Below are 24,304 nucleotides of genomic sequence, written 5' to 3'. Positions count from 1 at the left end.
TCATCTCTTGACCCTCAATCCATCACACAGGAAAGTCCAAAGAGCATTTTAGAAAGTCCTGATTTTGCAGTGTGTCATGAAGCTGCAGTTTCTGGACAGAACCCAAACATGCACAGAGAGAACATGGAAACTCAAGGCAGAATGTCTCCTGGTCAGATTGCTATGTAGTGATTTGCAAAACTATTTATACCTTTTCAACTTTATATGCTATTGTCACACAATTTTATGTATTTCATTAAGATTTTATGTGAGAGACCAAATGTGAAGAAACGTTGATGGCATTCATTTAGTTTAGGGAGTCAGACATAACTTGGTAGGTTTGTAGTTATACCATATTCTTATTTTAGGTATTTGATTGGCTCTTTGAATAATTTACTAAACAAGAATTTCAAAGAATAAGATATTATTTTAAAACATAACCGTGTTTTAAAACTATCCAAAACTTCATCTATAACTTGTTGACTGTTTTCCTTTGTATCCAGATGCTTTTTGTTTAGGTATGAAATGAGAAAACTCAAGAGAAAAACCAGATCATAAAATGATCAGAGCAGCAGAATCAGAACCGTGGAGTTAAAAAGAAAAATGCTGGTTCAGTGCTGCTCCTGATATGGTTCTGTTCTGTTCTGGTTCTGGTTCTGTTCAGAACTAGAACCATGGCTGTGGAACCTCTGGAGTTGATGAAGCAAAGAAAAAAATCTTCATTAAATCAAGAAAATGACAGACAGCCCACTGCATCATTGTCTTGAGATGGTCATGCAACAACATGTAGTCTTCAGTCAGAGGTTTCTTCAATACCACTGTGAAACAAACTGCTACAGGAGAGCTTACTGCCCAGAGTCTTGGATAATATGAGTTACAACATTTAATTTCCTTTTGGGATAAAAAAAAAGTCAATTTAAATTTGATTAAATAAGATACAGGGGTCCCAAACAAATGCAAACAATGCGTTATTATTTAATAATGCATTGTTTTTAAACTTATGTGTAAGTTGTTTGTAAAGCAGCAACATAAAATCTTGATCAAATTAATCATCAAAATTGTATTTGTAATTCATTGGGCATAATAGAATGAAATTAAGGCCCTAATAAAGGAGAGGCAAGAAACTAAAACAAAAATAGCCAAATCAAAATTATGTAGAGTAAAACATAGAATATGTCAGTAAAGTCGTATCAAAACATGAGCAATTTATTTTCTTTTTCTGCATCAATTTTACGCATGTATGCATTGATCATTTTCCTCCAAAAACTAACAGAATGTTTTCAATATGTTTAGCTCACCTAACAAAATGATTTGCAGTAAAGAGTCAGGGAAGGAGTTAGCATTCARTGTCATATTACTGCAACTCGTTTGGCTCTTCCTCCACCTCATCATCCTCATCATCATTCAGATGCTGCTCTTTGTGTCATCAGCAGCACTTACCTGTTTCTGATTCTGACCACTTTGTCATAAAGTAAACATCAATTATTGTTCTGTAATATTTCCAGAAGTGTGTGTATAATGAATCTTCTTCAGTTTTTGGTTGTTGTTCTTCTCCTTAGCAGTTTAAATGTGTCTTCTGTTGGTGCAGCTGGAGGGCAGGAGGGCAGAAAACCCAGGTGATTATGGGAAAATAGAAACGTCTTTGAGAGACTTTAAAAAAACGGTCTGATGATTGGGGGCTTGACACATGAATACTTGTTTGAGAAATAATCAAACCTCCAAGCCTGACTTTGTTATCAAGTGACTAAAACATCAAAAATCTGCATGACATCCATGGGACATTGTCAGAGTATTTAATGATGCCTTACCTCAGCAGCAGTAACTTGCAACAACCAGTCAAATACTTTGGATAGAGACGTTTGATAAAAGTATAACATGCAAAATAAATAAATAAATAAAAAAGCAGAAATAGGTTTTATCATCAGGTTCCTAGTGTGAGTGCTGGGATTCCTCTGCACCAAATGGTCAGCCAATGAGAGCTCTGGATTAAATGGTCAGCCAATGAGAGCTCTGGATTAAATGGTCAGCCAATGAGAGATCTTTTTGTTAGTTGTGTAACTCCAATTCTGTAGTATGGGTGAGAATTCAAAGAGGATACTTCTTGATGATAAATCAAGAAGAGGTGCTTATCTTGCATGATCCTACCACATATTGGAGGCTAAATAATAGTAAACTTTGAAAAAGCATCAGACAGTCAAGACTGGTGCACTGAGCTAAGTCCAGGCCTGGAGAGGGACTGTCTTTAACCATGTAATGTTCCTTCTCCAACACGCCTGAACCAAATTTCCTCCTCAGCAGTCATTTAGCGCTCAGGCACCTGAAGATGGGCCATTGATTTGACTGAGTCGTGTTGGAGAAGGGATTCATCTAAAGGCTACAGGATGTGTAGCAGTGTGTTGCTATAGGGAGACATCAGGGTGAAGTGGCGTTACTATCCAAAAATGCCGCAATAACAGCAAGTGTGTGAAGAACTGTATACATAAAGGGCACATGTAGCACGTTCAGGCTGCTGTTGTAAATAAGAAATTCTTCATGTTTCGCCTGTTAAAAAAGTTTAACTAAATATAAAATGTTCATCACACAGAAAAATTGTTCACCTGTTGCATATGTAGTGAGATAAACTGTCGTACAGTGTGCTACTCCATAAAAACTAAGTAAATAATTTTGTCTCCATCTTCTTCTTGTAAAGGATCCCTCAATCACTTTGATTTACTGAACTATCTGACCTCATGCTCCCACATGCGGTCAGATAGTGATCACTATCTGGGATAGTGAATCAGAAACAGCTTCGACTCCCCACCGGTCAGCCACTCCAGGTTTTCCACTTAGGTGAAGGATTCCTGATGAAAGTAGACAAAGCTTGGCAGCTGAATTTTTATTTATTTATTTTTTCTTGTCTTTGTGTGTTTGTATGGGTTGAGGAAAAAATATTTACATATATTTAGGACTGTGCTCCTTTTTATTTCATTTATTTTTTGATGCATCTGTTTTTGTCCGCTAACGCAGTTTGTTTATTCTGATTTGATCCATTTCATGTATCTCATCTAGATGTATATGTGTGTTTAATTGGGTGTGTTCTAGCCCAATTATGTTTCTATGTTAATGGTACAATGTTAACTATGTAACTACTGTACTGCCTTTACACTGCACCTCATGTTAAAGCTTAAATAAATGTAGGAAAAAATAAACAGAATAAAGTAATCATCTTTGACTAAATGATCAGCCCTGATGAACAACCCAGCAGAACCTGTTTGTTGGAGTCTGGGTCTCTGAGTCAGCACCAGACACAAGTTGTGATGTCATCAGACTCACCAGGAGCCTGTGGAAAACAGCAGTTTGTAGAACATTACACAATCAAGGCGACAGCAGAATCTTTCTTTCAAAACATTTTAAGTTTTAGAGAGAAACCAAGGCGTAAACATTCACCTTAATAAAGCTGATGAGTTATCCAGTTGGCTGAGGTCAGTGTCATGCTTAACACTATTACAGCTGAGTATGAGATACTTATGAAACACTTGAAAAGCTCACCAAGTTCTAAATGATTCATTACCATTCAAAATAAAAGCTCAAAAATGTTTTCAAGTAATCAATCTCTGCTATTGACAACTTCAAGGTCCTAAACATTGCATATATTGACAGTTTCATCCATATCATCTATAGGATATAAAATGTTAGCTAATTTTAAAGCCACACTGAAAGATTTCCGCTCTGATCTTGGTTCAAGGAACCATCGGAAGAAGGTCTTACCTCCAGTAAGTATGGATGTTTTCACAGCCTCTTTTTGTCTCTTTCCATTGTTACTTAATAAAACTAATACTGACATTATGATATTTATATACTCCATATTTGTTTTTGATTTGAAACACAGTCTCATATTACGGTTGACACAATAATAAAATTACCCCCAAAAAATCACATCTCATGATTTTATTTCCGGTAAAGTTTATTTTTCAGCAGTTAGTTTTACAATATAGTCAGCAGAAACCATGCAGTCAAGCTCCTATTGGTAATAAAGAAAACCCATATCACAAATGAAATACACAGTAAAACACATACGACTAGAGTTCCTCCTGTGCTTTGTACACTGAATTTTCAACAGGTCTCTTGTGTTTATTTTATTCTCTGTTGATTGTTGTTTATTCACTAACAGGGAGACGCGTTCTGAAATAACAAAAGGTATGAGAATAAAAGCAGAGCAAGGCACAGAAGTATACTAAAACCCTTCACACCCTGTCATCCTTCCACGCCTCTGGAAAACAGTCCCACTTCAATCACTGCTCATCATACCAGGAGCTGCTTAAGAACAAAAACACAAATAATAAATGTTACAGAATCCAAGAAGTATTAACACAACGCGCATCAGTGAACCTTTACTCATACACAACGCTGCTTTAGCTCTCGCTAACTTTGGTTGTGTTGCATAGATAAAACACCATTTAAAAGACAATTATTTCACCCTGCAGTTTGGTGAAGCTACTGTAAGCAAGGAGTGAAAATATTTGGTTCCACATGCTTTAAGGTAAAAAGAAAATGACTTTCACATCCCAGCAGAATACAAATACGAAATGTTCTGGAAAAATCATAATTCCTCAGTCAGCTGCTGAAATAATAATAATTAAAAAAACAAGCAAACTGGTAAAATCCAGACATTCTGTGTCCTGATAACATACAATTAGTGTTAAATCCAAAGTGAAACAGATTTCAGTTCAAATCACATAAAGTTTTACCAGAGCTGAAAAGGTGAACATGGGGAGAGTGCTGACACTGTCTCCGTTCAGTCAGAAGTTTTCCCTGCATCAGAAACAGAACTTTATTTCAAGTCTTTCATTATTCTTAAAGTGATGTCCATAGAGAACATGTCTACTGAGTCAAACATCTCAAACACAGACGAGGAGGCCATTTCTGTGACTCTAGGTCATGAGTTTTACCAAGTGAATCCTGAAATCTTTTACAAATCTAGACAAAGACCTACAGGTATGAAGCAAGCAGCACATTGGTTGTACAGTGCGTAGTTTAAGGAGTGCATACAGGAAATAGATCAGTGTTCACAACGGCAGCRTCAAGAACGGCATACAGGGTAATAATGTCTTACTGAGTTCATCAGAGATTTGTGGTAGAATACAGAGAAGGAAGGAAGGAGGGAAGAAAGAAAAAGGAAACAAAAGAAGGAATTGCTAACTTTTAATATAAGTTCAACTTCACTATTTGACTTCATTGTCCTGCCAGACCGTGCTCTCATCTACACAGTGGGCCCCCAGTATTGTCAACGTTAGTGACCACAGCCGCCTGTGGATAGCTAAAATCCACTAAAACTTGACACTTCTCCTGAAATTGCTAAGAAATGCCTGTTTTAATAGTTTTAAGTCCAAACATATCTTGCATATGCATTAATGCCCTCAGTGGAGCCAGTGTTAGCACTGCAGCAGAAGAACATCAATACTGTCTTCCTTATTTCCTCTAATGGAGGTTCAATCAGTACCAAGCAAAAATACAGAGCAGCACTGCGCTGATGTGATTTAACTTCTCAAACTGCTTTTTCTTTAGAATATTTTAGAAATGTACTAAAAAATACTCAGTGAAGAGCCAGATTTTTCTTGAATATTTAGGAGTTACTTTCCACATGAAGGTCCATGAACTAGAGGGCGTCCACTGCACTCTGCCGTTTCCTTTCCTGCTGTACATTTTAGAGAAAGACCAAGCTGTTCTGGAGTCTGACCTTCATCGCAGCTTCCAGGTTACAGTTTATTGTTCCCTAAAAACATTACAGTGCTTTGATAAAGTATGTACACCCTTTTCACATCTTGTCAGGCTACAATCCAAAAGTTTAATCTGCTTTATCCACATTTTATTTAATACATCAACACAAAGTACAGCATATATGTGAAGTAGAAGGAAAACTTTATGGATCTACAATACATTTTTTAATAAAACACAAATCTGAAAAGTGTGGCGTATTAATTTTTTAGTGTGTGCTTTGTGGAATAGTTACAGCACTGAAGAGAGCAGTTTGGACTGATTTAAGTTTTTTTTACTGATTCTGTTCATTCAGATTGGATGAAAAACATCTGCAAACATCCCAGATCTCACTTAGATTCAAGTATGAACTTTGACCAGGTCATTGCAACACATGGACAATCTCTGATCTAAGCCAGACGTTTTGTAGTACTCTGGGCCTGTCCAGAAATCTTTTTTTTATTTAAATTTTTTTTTTTTACAAAATTAATATAACACTATTTTTGAAAGCAGCGAGGGCAAAGAACTGAAAAAACCCCAAACAAAGCAAACTTCATTTGCAACTTAAGATCATTCCAACACTATCTTATATAACAAAAACGCATAGAAAACCAATTTGAACATTTAATCTGACAAAAGTTGCTCTGAAACTCACAGAAGYTGTTCAGTCACCRCCTCATTTTAACCATTTAAAACTCAAGTTTCCTTCTAAATCTTTCACCCAGGTTTCCTCTCTCTCAGATTATGAAAGTTTACATCTTAAAGTATTCAACCTCTAGCTTGATTTTTCCCAACTGTGTCATTGTGTTTTGTTCATTTACATTTAGTTGACGCCTCACCAAGACTTTAAAACTAAATTGTTTAAATGTTTATTCTCCTCAGCCTTTTATTCCGATATCTGCGTCCATGACAACATGCCTCCTGCAGCTCTCTGGTTGTCTTCAAAGGTTTCCTTCCACAACTGACCTGCTTTTATACTGAGAGTAATTTTACCAAAGGCTGGTCTGTTTATCAACTGGGCTGTTTTTCATAGCATTACATTTTATCCAGGGGTTTCAGAGTAAAACAGTAAGAGAAAGAGTAAGATCCAAATTCAAACCAAATTATGTATGTTTTTTTTCTTTCCACTTCATTACTATGTCTTAATCTATCACATAAAATAATAAAATACCTACACGTATGTGGTTGTAAATGTAGCAATATGAAAATGCTTATTGGGTGTACGTACTTTTGCAAGGCACCATACAAAGCAGCATACATAATTCTATAAATATTTTTGCATAACTTTTAGTATCTATGTTATGGACTTGAAGGAGAGTCAATTCAGTTGATCTCAAGTTGCTGTTTTTTTTTTGTTTTGTTTTTTTTTAAATAAAAGTATTATTTAGCCCAAATTTCCCTTTTCCCTAAATATWAAATACTGATGGAAGGATTAGACATTGGTCACATTCTGGATGTGTGGCAGGCCTTTGCTTAGCAGTTGTTATGGTAGCAACACGGGTCACCATGTCTGTGGTAGCGGGGGGCTAATGGAGCTCCACTGGTCTCCGTAGAGTTGGTTCTGATGGTTAAATGAAGAATCCAGGTGTCGTTTAATATTAGCTGGCCTGTTATAGTTCAGCTCTTGTTCACCTGTTCTTATTTTCATTGCAAAACATGATACCTTTAGTAAAGAACTACTTACTGTGTGAAGATTTTCAGTGTGTGATGAAACCTCTCACTATGCAAATGAGGCACAATTTTTATAAATCAAGAAATTTACCAAAGCTGATTACATCAACACTCTAAACTGCAATGAAACTCTGAAGTCTACCAATCAATGGTTCAGAAGCTAGAGCTTTAGAAACTGGAACTGACTGGAACTTTATACTTTATAAGGTAACATATTGTGAAAAACTAGGAAGTTTATATTCTGCAAATGTTCGCCCACTGCTGTCCTCTCCTGCATCATGTCCTGATGGGAGGGTGAGGGACAAAAACATAAAACAATTTCAATATATATTGAAAAGCTGCATTCTCTTTGTGTTTCAGCTTCACAACTATCTTTGTAAAGGAATGGAAACAGTCATTTAGGTTTTTCTTTTTTGTTCCATTTGGTTTGAATGTGCTATTGCAAATGGTCAAACAACTCAACGATCAGGTGATGTTTGGTATCAGTGTCTCAAAGCCCAAATTCAGGAAAAGGGTCAAAATAGCACAATTTCAAGACCAAAACATTTTGGATTTTTTTTAGATGTTGACAATCATACTTGAAAAGACAATGTCATTTTTTCACTGAAAGCAAGGTTAATACAAAATAATCCCAAGGAAATATTTCAGTTACTTAAACTGTAGGACACAATAGGTTTAGCCCACTTCAATGTGAGCAATGGAACATGGATTGGGACTAATGTCTGACTAAGTACTCCTATGGAGAAGTATTTTTTTCTTGGAGCCTCCCTGAAAAAGGTGATTGCACACTAAATGATCTAAAATGTTTACTTATTCCCTTGAATATTCAAAAAATCTGTCAGACCTTTAAATAAGTCAATTACTTTTTTACTAAGTGTACATGCATTTAAATTCTACATTCAAGCAAGAGCGCAGAGAACCTCGAAATATCCTCAGGAAACGTCTTTAAAACTGCTTCATGATCATAAATTCACCAACTCATCAGGGCCAAACCCAACCTGTGCAGCTCCAGTGAAAGTCCTCCTGACACCAGATGTGAGTTGAGTCAGAAGACAAAGATCCGGCAGGTAGCAGTCTGCAGAAGCACAGAGGGAGACGCTCAGAGAACATCGAACCAGAGAGACCTGCAACTGCATCCTTCAGACTCCTGCACCCAACCCAGATGGTCTCTGAAGGAAATAGAAAAGATTATTTAATTTCATGTTAGTGAAAATAGTAAACATAGTACGCTTTCAATTTTTACATATGAAACCTTTACTGCCAAAAGTCTATGTTTGCCTGCCTTCTCATGGAAAACAATCCATCCCTATGATGTCTGCCCACTCGCTTTGGCTTAATAAATTCTTCAGAAGGGCTTAACACAGGGTTAAGTAATACACTTATGGGAATTAATTAACATTCTTCCAAACACACACCTGGCAGAAAGTGATGGGTGAATTTCGGCACCAAGTTCTAGGCTCCAAGTTCAAAGCTGTTCTAGTCAAATTTCTCCATAGTAAACTTCCACAAAGTTGGAAGTAAATAATTTTCCAAAATGTACTTATTTTCTACGGGTCTCACATTGAAGTCCCTCAGCAGAACAAGTGAGTCCCACCAGGAGCCTCTTCACCTCCACGTCCCAGAAAGGAGAATAATCTGAACTAAGGTTTGGTGCATAAACACAAAAGTCCGGTCCCATTACTTTAAAAGCAAGGAGTCAGAACTTTATCTGTCTGCATTGCCAGCAGTAAGTCAGACCATAACCTTTATGGTCAGCCAAAGTGTTGAGAAGATCCGTTTTGGGGACCTCTATTTTTTGCAGCTGATGTGGTCCTGATGACCTCATCAGACCGTGATCTCCAGGTGTTAGTGTCTCTGGAGCAGTTTGCAGTCAAGTCTGAAGTGGTCTGGATGATAATAAGCAACTCTAAATACGAGAGCATGATCTTGAGCCAGAAGAGGGTGAATGTCCTCCCCAGGTCAGAGAAGATGTTCTGCCCCAAATATAAATCCAGACTCCTCCTTTGAATTGGCAAACAGAACACTGGTGGCACTGATTCTTCTGACGCGTTGCATTGCACTAGGTGATGCAGAAGCTTGGTCAGGGGAACTAATTCCATGAAGCTTTGCATTAAAATGGTGATCTTTGTTCAAAGACACCAAAGAGTTCTTACAGTGCGTTCACGCCAAACGCGTTACGCGCATCAAAAACTCCTCTGACGCTTCAAGTTGACACGTGTGCACTTTTGGTGCGTTCACACCAAATGCATTTTGAGCAACTAAAACATGCAGGATGCCGGCCTAAGCGGCTCAAATTGCATCGCTCTATTTGCTCGAAAGGCACCGCAATGGCCCTAAAGCACCTCCACATAAACGCTGAATGTAAACCAGATGCACCTGACAGTCAAAATGCGTTTGGTGTGAACGCACCATTAGAGATTCCTATTCCTTCACAAATGTTTGTAGCAGTCTGCATAGTTTCATGGATATTGTTTAGATCTCGTCACTGAAGTGATACAATATAATACAGATGTATGCACAATATTTAAAAAAATTAAATGTTAAATATATTCAATTTAGCATTAAATAAATATAATCTATGCTTTCATTCACTAAATGAAAGTTTTTAACATGTCTGTGTATTATTTATTTTGATTTATTTTTGAGGCTTTTGTCTGGTGAAACTTTTTATATGCAAGTCAGTGATAAAACCTGAACACTACACACACTCCTATACTCTCCTGTGTGTTTTGCTGTAGACCTTCTGCTGTCTGGGTCACAGAGCACATCATGAGTTGCATTCACGATTGCTTTAATTGCACCTGTGTTTGTGTGTACAGTGGGTTTGTGTGTGTTTGTGTGTGAACAGGTGGGCTAGACTCAGCCACGTCATGGAGGTCAGGACCAGCTATACGCATCACAGATATGATGTCTGGATGATGGTGAAGTGTGTGTCCCTCGTCGCAGCGCTACATCCACTGTGCGTTTTCACTGGGATTTGGTTTTCTGGTTCTTTGCATATAAGTGCCTATGTAAGTTTGTCCTCTGTTGTGTGTGTGCGTGTGTTTGCGTGTGTGTGATTGTGAGTAGTGTGTCTGTCTAACCCGCAGCTGTTGGGCTGTCATAGCTTCTACCTGGACTCTCATGCCCTGCCCTCAGGGGTGTGTGTGGATGTGCAGGTGCACATTTGTGTGTTTAGAGTATGAGGGCAGGAGGTTTTGCTTAGCCCTGGAGGCACCCATAGGGTGCACACATCATACACTAAAACACACACACACACACGCACGCACACACCCCCCCACACACACAGACTGTCAGTAACGTCCTTTTGTTCATGTTCCGTTTCTGCTTATATTTTAACACATTTGAAAAAGGAAACAAGAATAATTTTACTATCTACTTATCAAAATTATTCAACTGTAGCTAATTCTAATTCAGTTTTTAAAATCTATATTAAGGACCAGGAATATGTGGAACCCATTTTGTAACACATGTCAATGAAAGTGAATAAATAATCAGAAAGTAATTTAAAACTGGCATGTAATCACTGGGTGAGAACTGAAATCTGGATGGATCCATAGTTGAAGCACTGACAAAAGAAACTGCCTGTTTTGTTGGTGAGTCTGTTGGATTCTAAAGCACATGGAAAGGAACAGACTTGAACGGAGATGAACTGAGATGTAAAGCCTGGTTGTATTTCCACAAAAAAAAGATTTTGATTCTATTTTTAAGCAGGTGTGATTTTATAAAAATCTCATCCACACAGTACCAGGATGTTACATGTTAACATACTCTGACTGCTCTCATCTGAGAAGGAGTCCTCACTGAGGGTTTGCTTYATCCTGTGTTGCTCCAACGCTGTGACCGAGAACTGGCCAAAATCCCGCCTACATCACGAGTAGGAAATACAGAAAGACACACAGATAGCAGAATGTAAGACAAAAAAGGACAAGGAGCAAAAAGATATGAAATTTAAAAAGAGCAGCAAAAACAATGGAATGCTTTTAAATCAAACAGATGATGGGCATTACCAGAATTCTTTCAGGTAATGATAGATCAACACCTCTGATAAAGTTGCAGTTTGACTCAGTATTAGCAGGTCTTGGCACCACAGTGGACTTTTTCACAGATTCTCCGACTTACTCAGTAAACAAGCTGAATTCAACCATCAAGTTTACCTTTACAAACCTCTCAAACTGTAAGTTAAAGCATGGGGGGCTTTCTTCATGACCTTACTTTGTATATTTTGTAAAAACAAAAATTCCTGTTTCCTCAGCAATCCATGGTTTTTATTATTTTTCTGAGTTGCTGCTCTGGTGACTTGTTCCTGTCTTAACATGGCATTCCTTACTGATTATTATTGTCTTATCATTACTATTAGGCCACTCTGTACCACTTGGTTCTGTAGGATTCAATTACTTGTTACTGCCAGTGCATAAATAAACATTTTTTTAATGATTAGATTTCTAATGTATTAATTGACCATTTACAACTGTCATATTCTTCCTATAGATCTTGGTATTCTTGAGGAATGGTGGACAGATCGGGGAGTGCTGGTCTTTCATCCTAATACATACTGATGGGAGATGTCCTGCAAAACAGTCTTCATTTCTTTTTGAGACGTTTTGACATTTCGGTTGTGTTGTGCTAACCTTGGATAACCAAAATGACAGTTAAGTGGTTGATGGTAGAAAAGTAGAAGTGGCTGCTTTTCCTCCACAGTCTTGTTTGTGGAACCCATGGACAGGATGTTAAGGCACAGTCAGGAGGAGGAAAAGCTGATTGTTATAATCAGATGCATGTATGGTTTCAGTAGACTACATGTGATTCCAGAAAAAATCTAATATATCCATTTGTTTTTATCATTTATTTACAGTATTTGCAATTTTTTGTATTATTAGTATTATGATAGAAAATCCCACTTTTATATAGTGTGCTAACACACTCTGCTTCTTGTGCTGTTTGAGTAAAAAACCAAGAATCTGGGAAAATCATTTTACTGAAAATCCAAAAGTCCACTGTGGTGCCAAGACCTACTAATACTGAGTCAAACTGCAACTTTGATCTTCTTGACATGCAGTTGGAAGTTTACCAATCACCAGTGTAGCATTTAACTTTACTTTGTTTCTTGAACAACATAAATCCGTCTCACATGAAGCAATATCTTCCTGTGTGTCTGATTTAAAAAAGATGACACCATCCATTAATAACATAAGAAATGGTAAGAAAAGCAAGTTCTCAGGCAGTGATGCGTTTCATGACCTTACATGTACAAAAACAAAATGTAAAGTGAGAAACCTGCTTTTTTTCCTCTTCATGACGATTAAGCATTATAAGACATCACCAGTAAAAAAGACAAACCTTTACCAATCCTCTGAAGAAAAGAATGGATAGCACTGCTAACTCATTTTGACCTTAAACATTAAATACACAAATTGCTAAAATATATACACATTAAGGAAAAAGTGCAAAAATTATAATACATTTTGTAAGTCACTTTGTAAATGTTATCAATACTGAGTGTATATTTTCTGGGGACAAATATTTGTATCTTAAGCATCTAATTAGATTAATTTTCTTTATTAAACATCATTGTTATTTTCACTAATGAGTCAGTGATTAAAACAATAAACACACCTAAAACAGAAAGACAGTGAAGAGGATGGACAAAGGTGATAAACAAAAAGGGGAGATGACATATTACAAAAGAAGTCATAAAAGGGATGAAGAGGAGGAAATAAGACCAGTGCAAGTCAGAGTTACSTCGTGTATGTGATGGGTGTTTTCTGGATGGAGAGATGATTAAGGAGGATAGTGAATACAAACATAAAGGAACACCAAAAGACAGCACAGCATGAAAGACAAAGAACGCTCAGAGGGAGCAGAGGGAAAGGAAAATACGTCTGACTTGAGAAACAAAATAAAGAGAAAGCACAGTTTCACTGCCTTCATTCCCACTGACGGGCTTGACTAAAACTAATACCCAAAGCATAAAAGTGGAGTCCAGTATCAAGACGCTGTATAATGTCTGGAGATAGTGCAAATACATGGAACACTAACCTGTTTCACCAGGGCAGACTTTGCTTCTTGCTGCGAAGCGCTCCAGCCCTTTCTCCTCTTCTCCTCCTCCTCTGCCCATCGAGTATCTGCCTCTTTGCTCCTCTTCCCCTCCTCCCTATCAGGCCTTCTCATCGCTGAGCAGTTAATTTTGGGATTAATACGCGTGGCGGCGGTGGCTGGCTCTTTTGAGGGATTTGTAGCAGAGCTGCAGACACTTATCTTGGTCATTACGGTGCCCATATTGGATTCAAGCGTTTTAGTATCTGCCAAACATTCTGTGGCAAAGGAGTCTATCAGGGCGACACGCACCCAGGGATTAAGATAAGAAGGCCCCTCATTACGACTTCTCTCCTCCTGCGGCGTGCTGACACTCACAGCAGTCGAGACTTTTCCTACAACACCATCAGAGGCGAGGTACAGGTCTTCACCGAGCTTTTCTTCCATTGCCTCAGTCGACACAGGTAGAGGAGAAAATAGGTTGTCACCTGAAGAACTGAAGTTGCTTCTTAAGAGCGAAGAGGTGGAAAATAAGCTGTAACAAGGTTCAGGACGGTAGAAGTTCTGGGTCTCATTCGTGGAGCCAGAGCCTTGTGTCGAGAACAAGTCGTCCGTCTGCATATTGTCCAGTTTAGAACTTTTTCCCTCTTGGGACAAACAAGGTGCATTTTCATTCAGCTCACAGCCACCAGCCAATGAGGTCTCCAAACACAGTTTATGGTAAGAGGGTTGAGGTTTCTTTTTGATCACTATGCTGTAGCACAAAGGTGGCCCAAGGTAAACTTCCTCTGTACAGGCTTCAAACAGCGTCTCCTCATTCCTGAAGTCAGGACTGGTGGGTACAGACAGAGAGGGGCTAGAAGACTGCTGCTCCACTCGGCTTCCATCTGAGACGCTGGCAGATTCACCGTCAAAACACTTCAAATCCAGACTGCCGATGTACTCCTTGGCAGTCAGGCTAGGGGAAGAGCATCTGCTCAATTGAGCTGACTGAAAGGAAGACATTGCCACTTTGGTGTTGGGAAACAGCTCAGGGCTTGGACTGTTTGGAGTTGGTGTCGATGTGCAATAGGATGGGATGCTGTAGGGCACAGGGGTCAAACTCTTGTCCTCTGCACACTGACTGACCTCACCACAGTCGCTGTCATGAGAGGAGAGAGACAGGTAGGAGTAGAAATCTCCCTTCCGAAGATGCAGAGGCCTATGGGAGTGTTCAAGCACCTGAAGGAAGAAAATGAACAGTTTGTTGCTTGGTACTGGTTTCTAAGTAGAGGATCTGAAGTAAGAATAAGCAATATTGATAGTCACTGAGAGCCACATACACAAATGCCTTATTTTGATGCTTTAATTAAAGCTAATCTGAAGTGAAATCTGATTTTAAACTAAGAATTACTAAAATTAAATAGAAAAGTTCAGCCAAGAATAGGATATATATACAACTTTGATCATTCTCTGTTTGTATTTCATTGTAACTATCACACCATAAAATCTTTATTTACATATTAATGTTTTACATTATGACAATGTTTTCTGCGTGATTTCTCTTTGCCTTTTAAAAAATGTGAACTGAAAACTAATGAACTTTTAGATTGCTTTACTTACTGAAGAAATTAATAATTACACCCTCAAAGTTCTGATCCATGATGCGATTTATTGAATTACTTCAACTGAATAAACAAATGAAGACAGATAACTTTCCTTTGAAATAATTTGTCTTTGAAATGCACAGAATATACCAGGTCAAATAGGACAGCTTCAAACTCATATTAATTTACGTCAGATGTTTTTACATTAGTCATCCAACAATTGTGTGGTAGACACTGTGTGAATCTGATTATTCTGTAGAATTAAAGTTCTACCTTGTCTCGGATGTGTGCTAGTGAGGTGGAGGACTGGTCTGGGACAGACCCACTGGTCTCCCTCTGGGTTGCTCCATCTGACTGGTTCTCTTTGCTTTTCAGTGCTACAGAGGCCATGTCAATAATCTCCATTACAAAGTCATGAACATTCTCCTTCTTGCTTTCATCAACACTGAGTGGCGAGGCCGACAGGAGGAAGGGGCTGCAGCAGGAAGCGTGGGATTTGTGCCCTTTTTTGTATGGCAGAGATGAATCTTTTGCTCTGACTTCCCTCTTTGTCTCTTCTGTGACCAACGATGAGAACTTAAACTTCTCTTGAATTGTGATGGCTTTCCGTCCTCCAGCAATTGGAAGGTTGTTGTCCAGTGTATTGTGGGATCTGCAGTTGACTGGAGACAGCAAAGGGGGTGAAGGAAGTGAGGCACTGTGACAGGGAAGCTCCCCTCTCAGCTCTCCCACCAAACAGGAAGTACGCTTGGAAGAGAAGGGATGGAGCTCACTGGACGGTGAGCAAATATGACTTGTTGAAACTGAATCCATTTCAGCTCTCAAGTTGCCAACATCTTCAACTTGGTCTTCTGTTTTGGTGTTCACGTAAAAGTCCCTTAATGTGTCTCTCTTCTGAGTGAACAAGCCAGACTCTTCCTGGAGTAGTTCATCATCTTCATCTTTTCCTTGCAGACAGCTGTGGTCGATGTTTCCATTCTCCACATCATCGACAAATTGGCTGATGTAACTTCTAGTCACATTAAGTCTGGTCTCATCTTCTCTTTCCTTTCTACTTGTATTGCCACCAGCTTTGTCACTGGTATCCATTAACTGTGCACGTGAATATGGGAAGGCGGAAGGTGGAGCACTTCCACACTGCAGCTCATCCAGAAGGCCTGCTTCTGATTTGAATGAGGAGGATACAGAGGTACGAGGAGGTCGTATCCAGCTCTGTAACTCCCTCTTCATGCACTCAAGCCCCAACTCATAGGATGTTTCCATGTCATCTTCATCATTATCCTCATCCTCCTCATTCCCAGAAGACACACCATCAACCCTGTCATCATCTCCATCTTGTTCATCCCGAACACCAAGTTCCTCTTCAGTGAGCGTCAGTGTGGAGGATGAAAGCAGATCACTGTCATCTTCATCTTCATCTGTGCATGCTGATGTACATGAAACATTGACCACCATGCTTAAACTAGCAGCATCCGACTCATCTACACCTTTACCTCCCCTGTTGCCGTTGTGACAATGTTTCCTACGAGGGCTGGAACTGGTTGCTATGTTTGGATCTAGGAAAAGAGGATGCTGGTTTCTGAGCACAACAAAATCCTCAGACCCCACAGACGAGTCCTCTGTGCTACTCAGTTCAGTTAGTGATATTTTTGATAAGTTTTCATTGATTAGCGATGGTTGTCTTTTCCATGAAGTGCTAAGCATCCTGGAGAGTGGAGTGTGTTGACCACCTAAAGACGGTGAAACAGGGAAGTAGTTCTTTTGTGGGATGCTGCTTTGAATTGACATGTCAGAAACACTTCGGGTCATCTTCCCAACCAAAGGATTCTGAATGTTCTCCAAACGTTTCAGGAGATCAAGAGTTCTTTGGCTAAGCTCTCCAGAAGATGCCTCTGTTTCAGTATCCATGCTTGGTCTTAGATTAATTCTATCTTGGTCTTTGTCCTGGCCCGAGTTCATCTCATCGGGACTTGTGAGACTGCCCACCGCCTCCTTGTCAGGGCTGTGGCATGGATTAAGGCAGCTCTCCAAAGAGACGCTATGATGCAGCCGTTCTTTGGAGGGGAATAAGTCGATACCCAGAGCCAATAGAGACTCCAAAGAAGAGCTCTGAGACAAAATAGGACTTGATGTCCTGCTGTTGAGAGCAGGGGGAGTCTCTGAACTATTATACTGGTCAGGGTCACACTCTGTGTTGTCCCTCTGGGACATGAACATCTTAGAGTCATCAAGTCCTTTCACATCAATGTCAGAGTCAGAGTTTGCCGGTGTCAGAATCCCATGTCCGTTTATCAGGATATCCACTGCCTCCCCCCCACCCTGTTTACACCTCTTCTTCTCCTTGTTTCTTTTTATTTCACATCTCAGCTCATTCCTTCTCCATTCTTCCAAATTCGTAGAAATTTGCTTCTTGCTCTTTTTATAAGGGGAAATGCAGTTCTTTTCCAGAGCTAAACTATAATGTTCTTGTGTAATTTCACCTTTCCTCTGGTCTCTTTTCTCCTGTCTCTCTATCCCCTGATCCTCTTTCTTTCCTTGTACTCCAGAGTTTGACGATGTCTCTGAATCTCCATTGTCACTTACAATCCCGCTCTCACAATCTGATCGTAGACTATTTTCCGACTGACCGCTCCTTCTGCCACCCTCACTTTCCCTATTACAAAATTCACTGATCCTATCTCGTTGTTGGCTACTTGACATCAAACCTCCCAGGAGGTCTGGGAGAGATTCAATGGAGGACAAGGAGGAATCCTTACTAATGCTCTTCAGCAAAAAATGATCTTTGTTTTTAACAGGTTTATTTATGTGCATTAATGTGGAAGGAAGTGGAAACACCGGCTGCTTGCATAACTCAATACTGTGGAGGCTGTACACTTGATATACATTATTGTTTGGTGGGGAATGGGAGTTAACATCTATTGAGGATCCGTTCTTCAAATTAGACAACTCTTTTAACTGAGTGGCCTTGATATCAGTTTGAATCTCAACAGGTTGATTGTCATTGGCCAAAATATTGTTTGATGGCAGACTTGATTGCAAGGCTGTGGGGAGGTTGGTTGTAAGGTCAGGCTGTGGTACATCTAGTCGCTCTGCTTCCATGACCGACATATCTGTTTCATCCCATTCCCAGGAGTCCTCTGGTGGCACTGTCACTGAAGCCACTGACACAGGGCTAATCTGGTGGAGATCCACTAGGCCAGTTTCCAGAATGTTTCCATTAACCTACAAGAAAAAGAGAAAAAGAAAATGTTTGAAAGCTTGCATTTTGATTGCCAGGAATAGCTTGAATGTACTTTGAATGACTGGATTGAAGTGACTTTTTTGCTAAGTGTCTTGAAACAATGTGTGTTATGATTTAACACTATATAAATAAACTAACCTGAACTAAATTGAATTCATAAAGTACTCAAGCCACACAAACTTGTGACTGTCTTAGATATACTCAGCAATAGAGGAGCAATGACATATTAAAATCCATGTTTCCCATTGTTCTCTGACTCCAGGAAGTTTTACTGGCTCCAGTGAGACGTCCTCAGTACGTCCCACATCACTCAGAACAGGACACCTTCAGTCTTTGTTTTTGAAGTGAGTGCAAGAGTGTGTTTATCAAACTATCAGCCCTATCTATGTTCAGAAATTCCCAAGGATGTAGCTATTACTGAGAGATGTGTTTCATTTAGTATTAGTTTGGTAAACATAGGACAAGTTAAATGCTATGAAGAAAATGAAACAAAGAAGAAACTTCTGGAGAAAGCTAAAGCAGGTGTTCCAGTTGAACCTTGTGGTGTTCAGGACTTTGATTTATTTGATAAACAAGAATCTGATAACAGATGAAGAAGAGATAAAAAAAAGATTGGTCGATAAATCCATATCCTGCATGATGCTGCTTTTCTTCCACTTGTTGGTAAAACTTCAAACTTCAATATAAAAAATGTGTTATAGATTAAAGTTTTGTACAAATTGTAAAAATATGAATTTGACTTAAATTGCCTTTGACTGTGTGGTGTCATGGTCATTTGTGAATAAAGAACTGATGAATTATTGTTATTCTTCAGTTTATGGTATCCTGCTTTGGCACCAATTTGTTTCAAAAGACATGTTTTTTTCTGCTTTGAAATCAGTGTCTCTTCTCAAGTTAAAAAGATACCAAACTCTGAAGAAAGCATGTTCTAGGGTCATGTACAACAAACAACATGAAAAAAAAGTGAAATCAACCTACTCCACAGAAACTACTCATAAGTCTCAACACAAATTATTCCACTCTGGAACAAAGCAATGAATTATTCAAAAACAACTTCTGAGAGGAAGAGCGCCAAGCTGAAAATCCCATGGTAAATACGTAATCAAAGCCTTCAGAAAGCTTGGCTGTCTAAAAATATGCTTAGACACAGGAAACCTTCCCTGCCCCAGACATAATTATACAAATTGCTCTACGTCTCGTTAACAAGAGAGGGGGGTAATTCGTATTAGCCATTCATAGCCTATTAATCTAATAAACTAGTTGTCTAAGCGTGTGTGTTAGTGTGTGTGTTTCAGACGGCGTGAGTTTACGTAGTTATGGCTGTACTTAATGAATTTCTATTAGACTTGTGTTTATTAACCAATGTGCTGATAAGGGAGTTGTGGATAATGAATGAACTGAGTTTTGCGCTCTAGATGCATTCGAGAAACCTTCATTGTTGAAAAGGCAGCATTCCTGTTAGCTTAATCCAATCAATGTTAAAAACCTTCTAGAAAGTTTTGATGGAATTGTTTCCATTTCTAGAAACACCCCGTAACATCAGTTTATGGCTGAATTGCAAGTAAAGAGTGAAGTCRCTCCTTTTATCTGCCAGTAAGTCAAACCTTGTTTTACAAGTAGATTACTTGATTAGAGCTGAGAGCAGGCCACTGGCAGAACTGGCTAAGGAACAGAGCTGGTCAGTTTGCAATTTCAAGTGGTGAGAATTTGCAATACATAATTAAAGAGCAGATGTATGGCATGTAGGAACAGGAATGTTGATAAATCTAACTAAGCTTAGCCAGTTAAAAATGACCACTTTGTTTCTTTGCCATTAAATTGTTTCTTTGCCATTAGCCCATTTAGCAGCAAGAACATGGGGTTGATTGACAGCCCTCAGCGCCCCCCCCTCCTACCTCTGATTGGTTGTTTTTGGTCGGGGGTGGTGCATTTTTTCAGACGGCAACAGTAGCTCAAGGCAGAGGTGGAGTAGATTGATCTTTTCACAGATTAGTTGTCTCATTTTATACTGTCACAACATGCTGATTGTTTTAGCAATATGTAAAAAAAAAAGAAAAAAAAAAGAAAATTTTAAAAGTTACATGCTCCAGCTTTAAGGACATTTTAGAGAGACCAGTTAATCAAGTTTTAGGCCTGTGGTAGAAAGCTGGTGTATCTGGAGAGAACCCACACATGCACAAGCAGAACTTGCAGAATCCAAAGGCCCTGGGTGAGGATTCAAACCCACAACCTTCTTGCTGCGAAACAACAGCACGACCAACTGTGCAGCCCCCAAAAAGCCTGATGCTTTTAAATATGCCGTAAATGTTTGTTGGCCTGAAACTGAACTTACAATAACAGTTTTAGGGGCTGGAAATGTTTTGATTTTGAAAATGTATCTGCTTTGAGAAAGAAAATCTAGAAAATAATTTAGGGATAATTTGCAGGCTGTATGTTTATGTGTATAAAATGAGTGCCAGTACATTTTTGTAGGTGTATCCTATGGATTTGTGCATGGGTTACAATGCTTAGGTATGTCACATACTTACTCAAGTGTGAATACACACTAAAATATTTTGTAATATTTAGCTACGTATAGAAAAACCACACCAATCTTTACATGAATACATATAAATACAATAGGGAATGTGGGACCATTTTGATAAAGAAACACTGGGGTAGGAATTCTGAGWTTTTCACTTCATGTTTTTTACTTCTTCCTGTTCTATTTTTGACTTGACATTGGGCTAAATAATAAATAGCATATAAATATATTTGTTTGCTATTATTAGTCATTTGGGTAACACTTCATTTGAAGGGGGGTGAATAAGACCATCATGACACTGATATAAATTTATTATAAAAGTATTACTGATTGCACTTTAAAAATTAGGTAATTTTAAGTTATTAAAGGTAAAGTTTAAACAGTAATGATTTCTTGGTTAATGTCAAGTTGTCATAACAAAGACATTTTGAATAATGTCAACTTTGTATTAAAAGTGTCATAATTTACCAAATGACGCTTTATGACAACAGTCATAAATATTCATGAAGGTTTATTCATGTTCATGTCAGGTGTTATGTCATGTTTATGAAAGTGTCATGTCAGTCTTATTCACCCCCCTTCAAATAAAGTGTTATTTGAAGGTGGGCTCATTTTAAAAACAACATTTATTTTCTCTGACATGTTCTGCTGGTAACATCAGAACATCAGGTTGTTCAAACAGATTAATACTGCAGTTTGCGTAGTTAAATTGTTATCACATATTTTAATCCAATAGAACATCAGAGGATAAAATGTCGGAAAAAGTGCAAAAACAATGAATGAATAAGAATGACTCATTACAGTTTTAATCAGGTCATCTGTCAGACAAAGATGAGGCAAAGTTGTCTGTTCCAGTCACTCTACAGTACAAAACATGAAAAACCACAGGAATGAAAAATGTTGTTTTGTAAACTACACAAAAGTGATTGTAAAACACAACATAAATTCCCCCCAAAGCACACTGCAGTTAGTACAAAAAGATACAGTCAGGGAGAAACCTGGTTCATCTGCTTTTTCACTGCCTGTTTCTGAGGTAGACCCCATTCAATTTAGGATCTGCTTCTTAAACTTGGTTTTTGAATATAACTGTCTACAGAGAGTGCTGCTTTGATCAGATAAAATCAGTGTGAAATTCATGAAAGTTCTTTAATTTTTTTTTATTTCTTTCATGCCATAAACAGGATCCTGTTTAAAAGGCTACTGTGTGTAACAGCAGCGTTTGATGGTAGAAAACATAATGACTAGTCCAGGAATCCCTGGTCTAGTCTGGGAAATACATTTAGCATATTCTGACATAAAAAGACTTTTGTAGATCAGAGACTTTTATAAGCCAGTTGTAATAGTTGTAAGTGTACAGTTTGTTCCCACACAATCATGAACAAACACACAAAAACGAGAAGGACAGTCGTTTTGTCATTCAGCAAAGAAAGTGCTTATTTATAAGCTGAACCACACATAAAGCTCTTTAGTTCTTACTGCCCAAGTTTTCCTCCCCCTCTTGCCCTCTTTTTATTCCTCTCCAACCTCCAGTAGGAGTGAAATTACTCTCCAGCCAGGCACCAAGGTCAGAGTGTCTGGCCTTTGTGATTTATCTGTTGCTATAGGTTTTTCTGTGTGCATATACAAGGAGAGGAAAGAAACCTCAGTGTCTAATAGCATTTGAGCAAAGGAAACAAACTAAAAGACCAAAACCCAGCTGGTTTAATCAGAGTAGATTCAAGCTTTTTTAAAATGTCTCTTCATGTATATCACTGCTTTGCACAGATTAGCATGTTCATTCACTTGTGTTCCTGTAGGTAGGTTTGGTTTATAAACCAGGATCACTTATTTATGAAGATTGCGCCACAATTAAGGGGATATAAGTTCAGTCATAACACCATATGTCTTTTAAAAGACACTTTAGTGGCAAATCAAACAGTGTGATGCTCACTGAGCGGAACTGTGTCAGCTGGCTCCCTGCAGTGTGAAATGACGGCTGTATAGTGGAAATGTGCGGGCAGTCCAACCTGCTGCTCTCCCAGCTCTCTCTTCAGTCTGTTCTGCCACTGCAGCGCCTGCATCACTATCGCCTCCCACCTCCTCTCCAGGTTGATTGACAGCAGCTGCAGGGCCTCCCGGTGCTGCTCCGCGTCTGGGCCCACTTCAGCCATCAGGCCTGACTGTGGAAGGATGAACGGAGATAAAAAAAAAAAAAGATGCTTCTCAGGAAAGGAATTTACTGAACTAACAAGATTACAACTCCTCTATTCACAAAGAGATGAGTTCATATTTGCGATTTCAAAACTTCGAAATTATTTTGAAAACTAAATGTGAATGATAATTTGTTAAAACAAGTTTATGTCACTGGAATTGTTTCACATTCTTCTATTCTTGACAAGTATCTATGTTGTGACTTTTTTCAAGTGAGAGGTTTTTAATCGTGTTTTCCTTCACTCACCTGGCTCTGCTGCAGCAGCTTCTGACACAGTTTCAGAACTGAAGCGACTCCTCGGCGCCGGCTTCCGATCTCTGAACACAGGGACTGTAGACAGACAGGCAGATGAAGGAAGACAGGATGGATGTCAAGTCTGAGAAGTTCTGCAGATTTCAAATATGTCAGAACAAAAAATATTTCAAATGAATCATTGTCAAACAAAGAAATTGCGTATGTAATTCTTATGTAATTCCCTGTATTTGGTTAATTCTGTGCCATCGCAAAGGTTCAAAGTCACAAATATTTCATAATTAGCAAAACAGACATTAGTACCATCTTTCATGATTTAGGTACAATTGTAGAAATAAATCTTGTACTTCAAGGTGCAACACATATTTAGATTATGAATACATAAATTGATTATATGATTCCATAAACTGTTACGCAATGACAATTAATGTTAAATTATTGTGTTAGCAGCTTGGAGTGCAGTAAAGTTATTTTGCAGTACATCTGTGCATTTTAAACAATTCAATGATGAGAATGAATTGTTTGTTAAATCAGCCCCTGTTTGAGCAGGGGCAGCGGCAATAAAATAATCCAAATATTAACACTGGAAATTTGATTTATTCCCATAAATTTCTGCAGTCAACTTTTCATCAAACAGTTTTTATATGATTGGAAATAAATTCAGACATTACGGTGTTAAACGATAAGAAAACCTTTCTGTATTTGGCTGTTCTTTGTAGTGTATCTAAGTTATTACAATGATTCTACAGTTCATTCATTTATCTAGAAAATAAATAACCTGAGGATGGATCCTTCAGGTTATTCATTTATCTAGATAAATGAATGAACATTTTACAAAACAAACCAATTAATTTTCTTTGTATTGGGGGTGAAGCAAAATGTTTTCCAGAGTTGTGACATTGGTATAGTGTCCACATGTCAATTAAACACACTAAAAACATGTTAAATTCCATGATAAATACATTCATAAGATTAATTGCTAACTCTAATGAGTGGAGTTAATGTCAGTTCTGAGCAGGTAAAGCTGTGAATGCATATCTTTGCTCCTACAAATATCCACTTATTGTTATTTGATTTTACATCAGACTCAG

The 24,304-nt window shown here is 38.4% G+C and overlaps 1 protein-coding gene across 6 annotated transcripts in view; it reads right to left on the bottom strand.

The window, feature by feature from the left end:
- Positions 1 to 3,904: 3,904 nt before the first annotated feature.
- Positions 3,905 to 24,304, bottom strand: part of akap6 (A kinase (PRKA) anchor protein 6) — a 241,143-nt gene continuing 220,743 nt past the window's right edge. For all 6 annotated transcript variants that reach the window (XM_017302463.1, XM_017302464.1, XM_017302461.1 and 3 more), the window contains 6 exons: positions 23,208 to 23,291; positions 22,777 to 22,929; positions 15,279 to 18,227; positions 13,423 to 14,640; positions 11,155 to 11,249; positions 3,905 to 8,552 (listed from right to left, as the gene is read on the bottom strand). In XM_017302463.1, coding sequence (XP_017157952.1) covers positions 11,184 to 11,249; positions 13,423 to 14,640; positions 15,279 to 18,227; positions 22,777 to 22,929; positions 23,208 to 23,291 — 4,470 coding nt within the window. In that variant the 3' untranslated portion in view covers positions 3,905 to 8,552; positions 11,155 to 11,183. The remainder of the gene's footprint in view (positions 8,553 to 11,154; positions 11,250 to 13,422; positions 14,641 to 15,278; positions 18,228 to 22,776; positions 22,930 to 23,207; positions 23,292 to 24,304) is intronic.

This window comes from Poecilia reticulata, linkage group LG22 (genome assembly GCF_000633615.1).
Source record: "Poecilia reticulata strain Guanapo linkage group LG22, Guppy_female_1.0+MT, whole genome shotgun sequence".
Classification (NCBI taxonomy): Eukaryota; Metazoa; Chordata; class Actinopteri; order Cyprinodontiformes; family Poeciliidae; genus Poecilia; species Poecilia reticulata.
The sequence above is the reverse complement of the archived record's forward strand: the minus strand, read 5'-3'. Positions and strand labels throughout refer to the sequence as shown.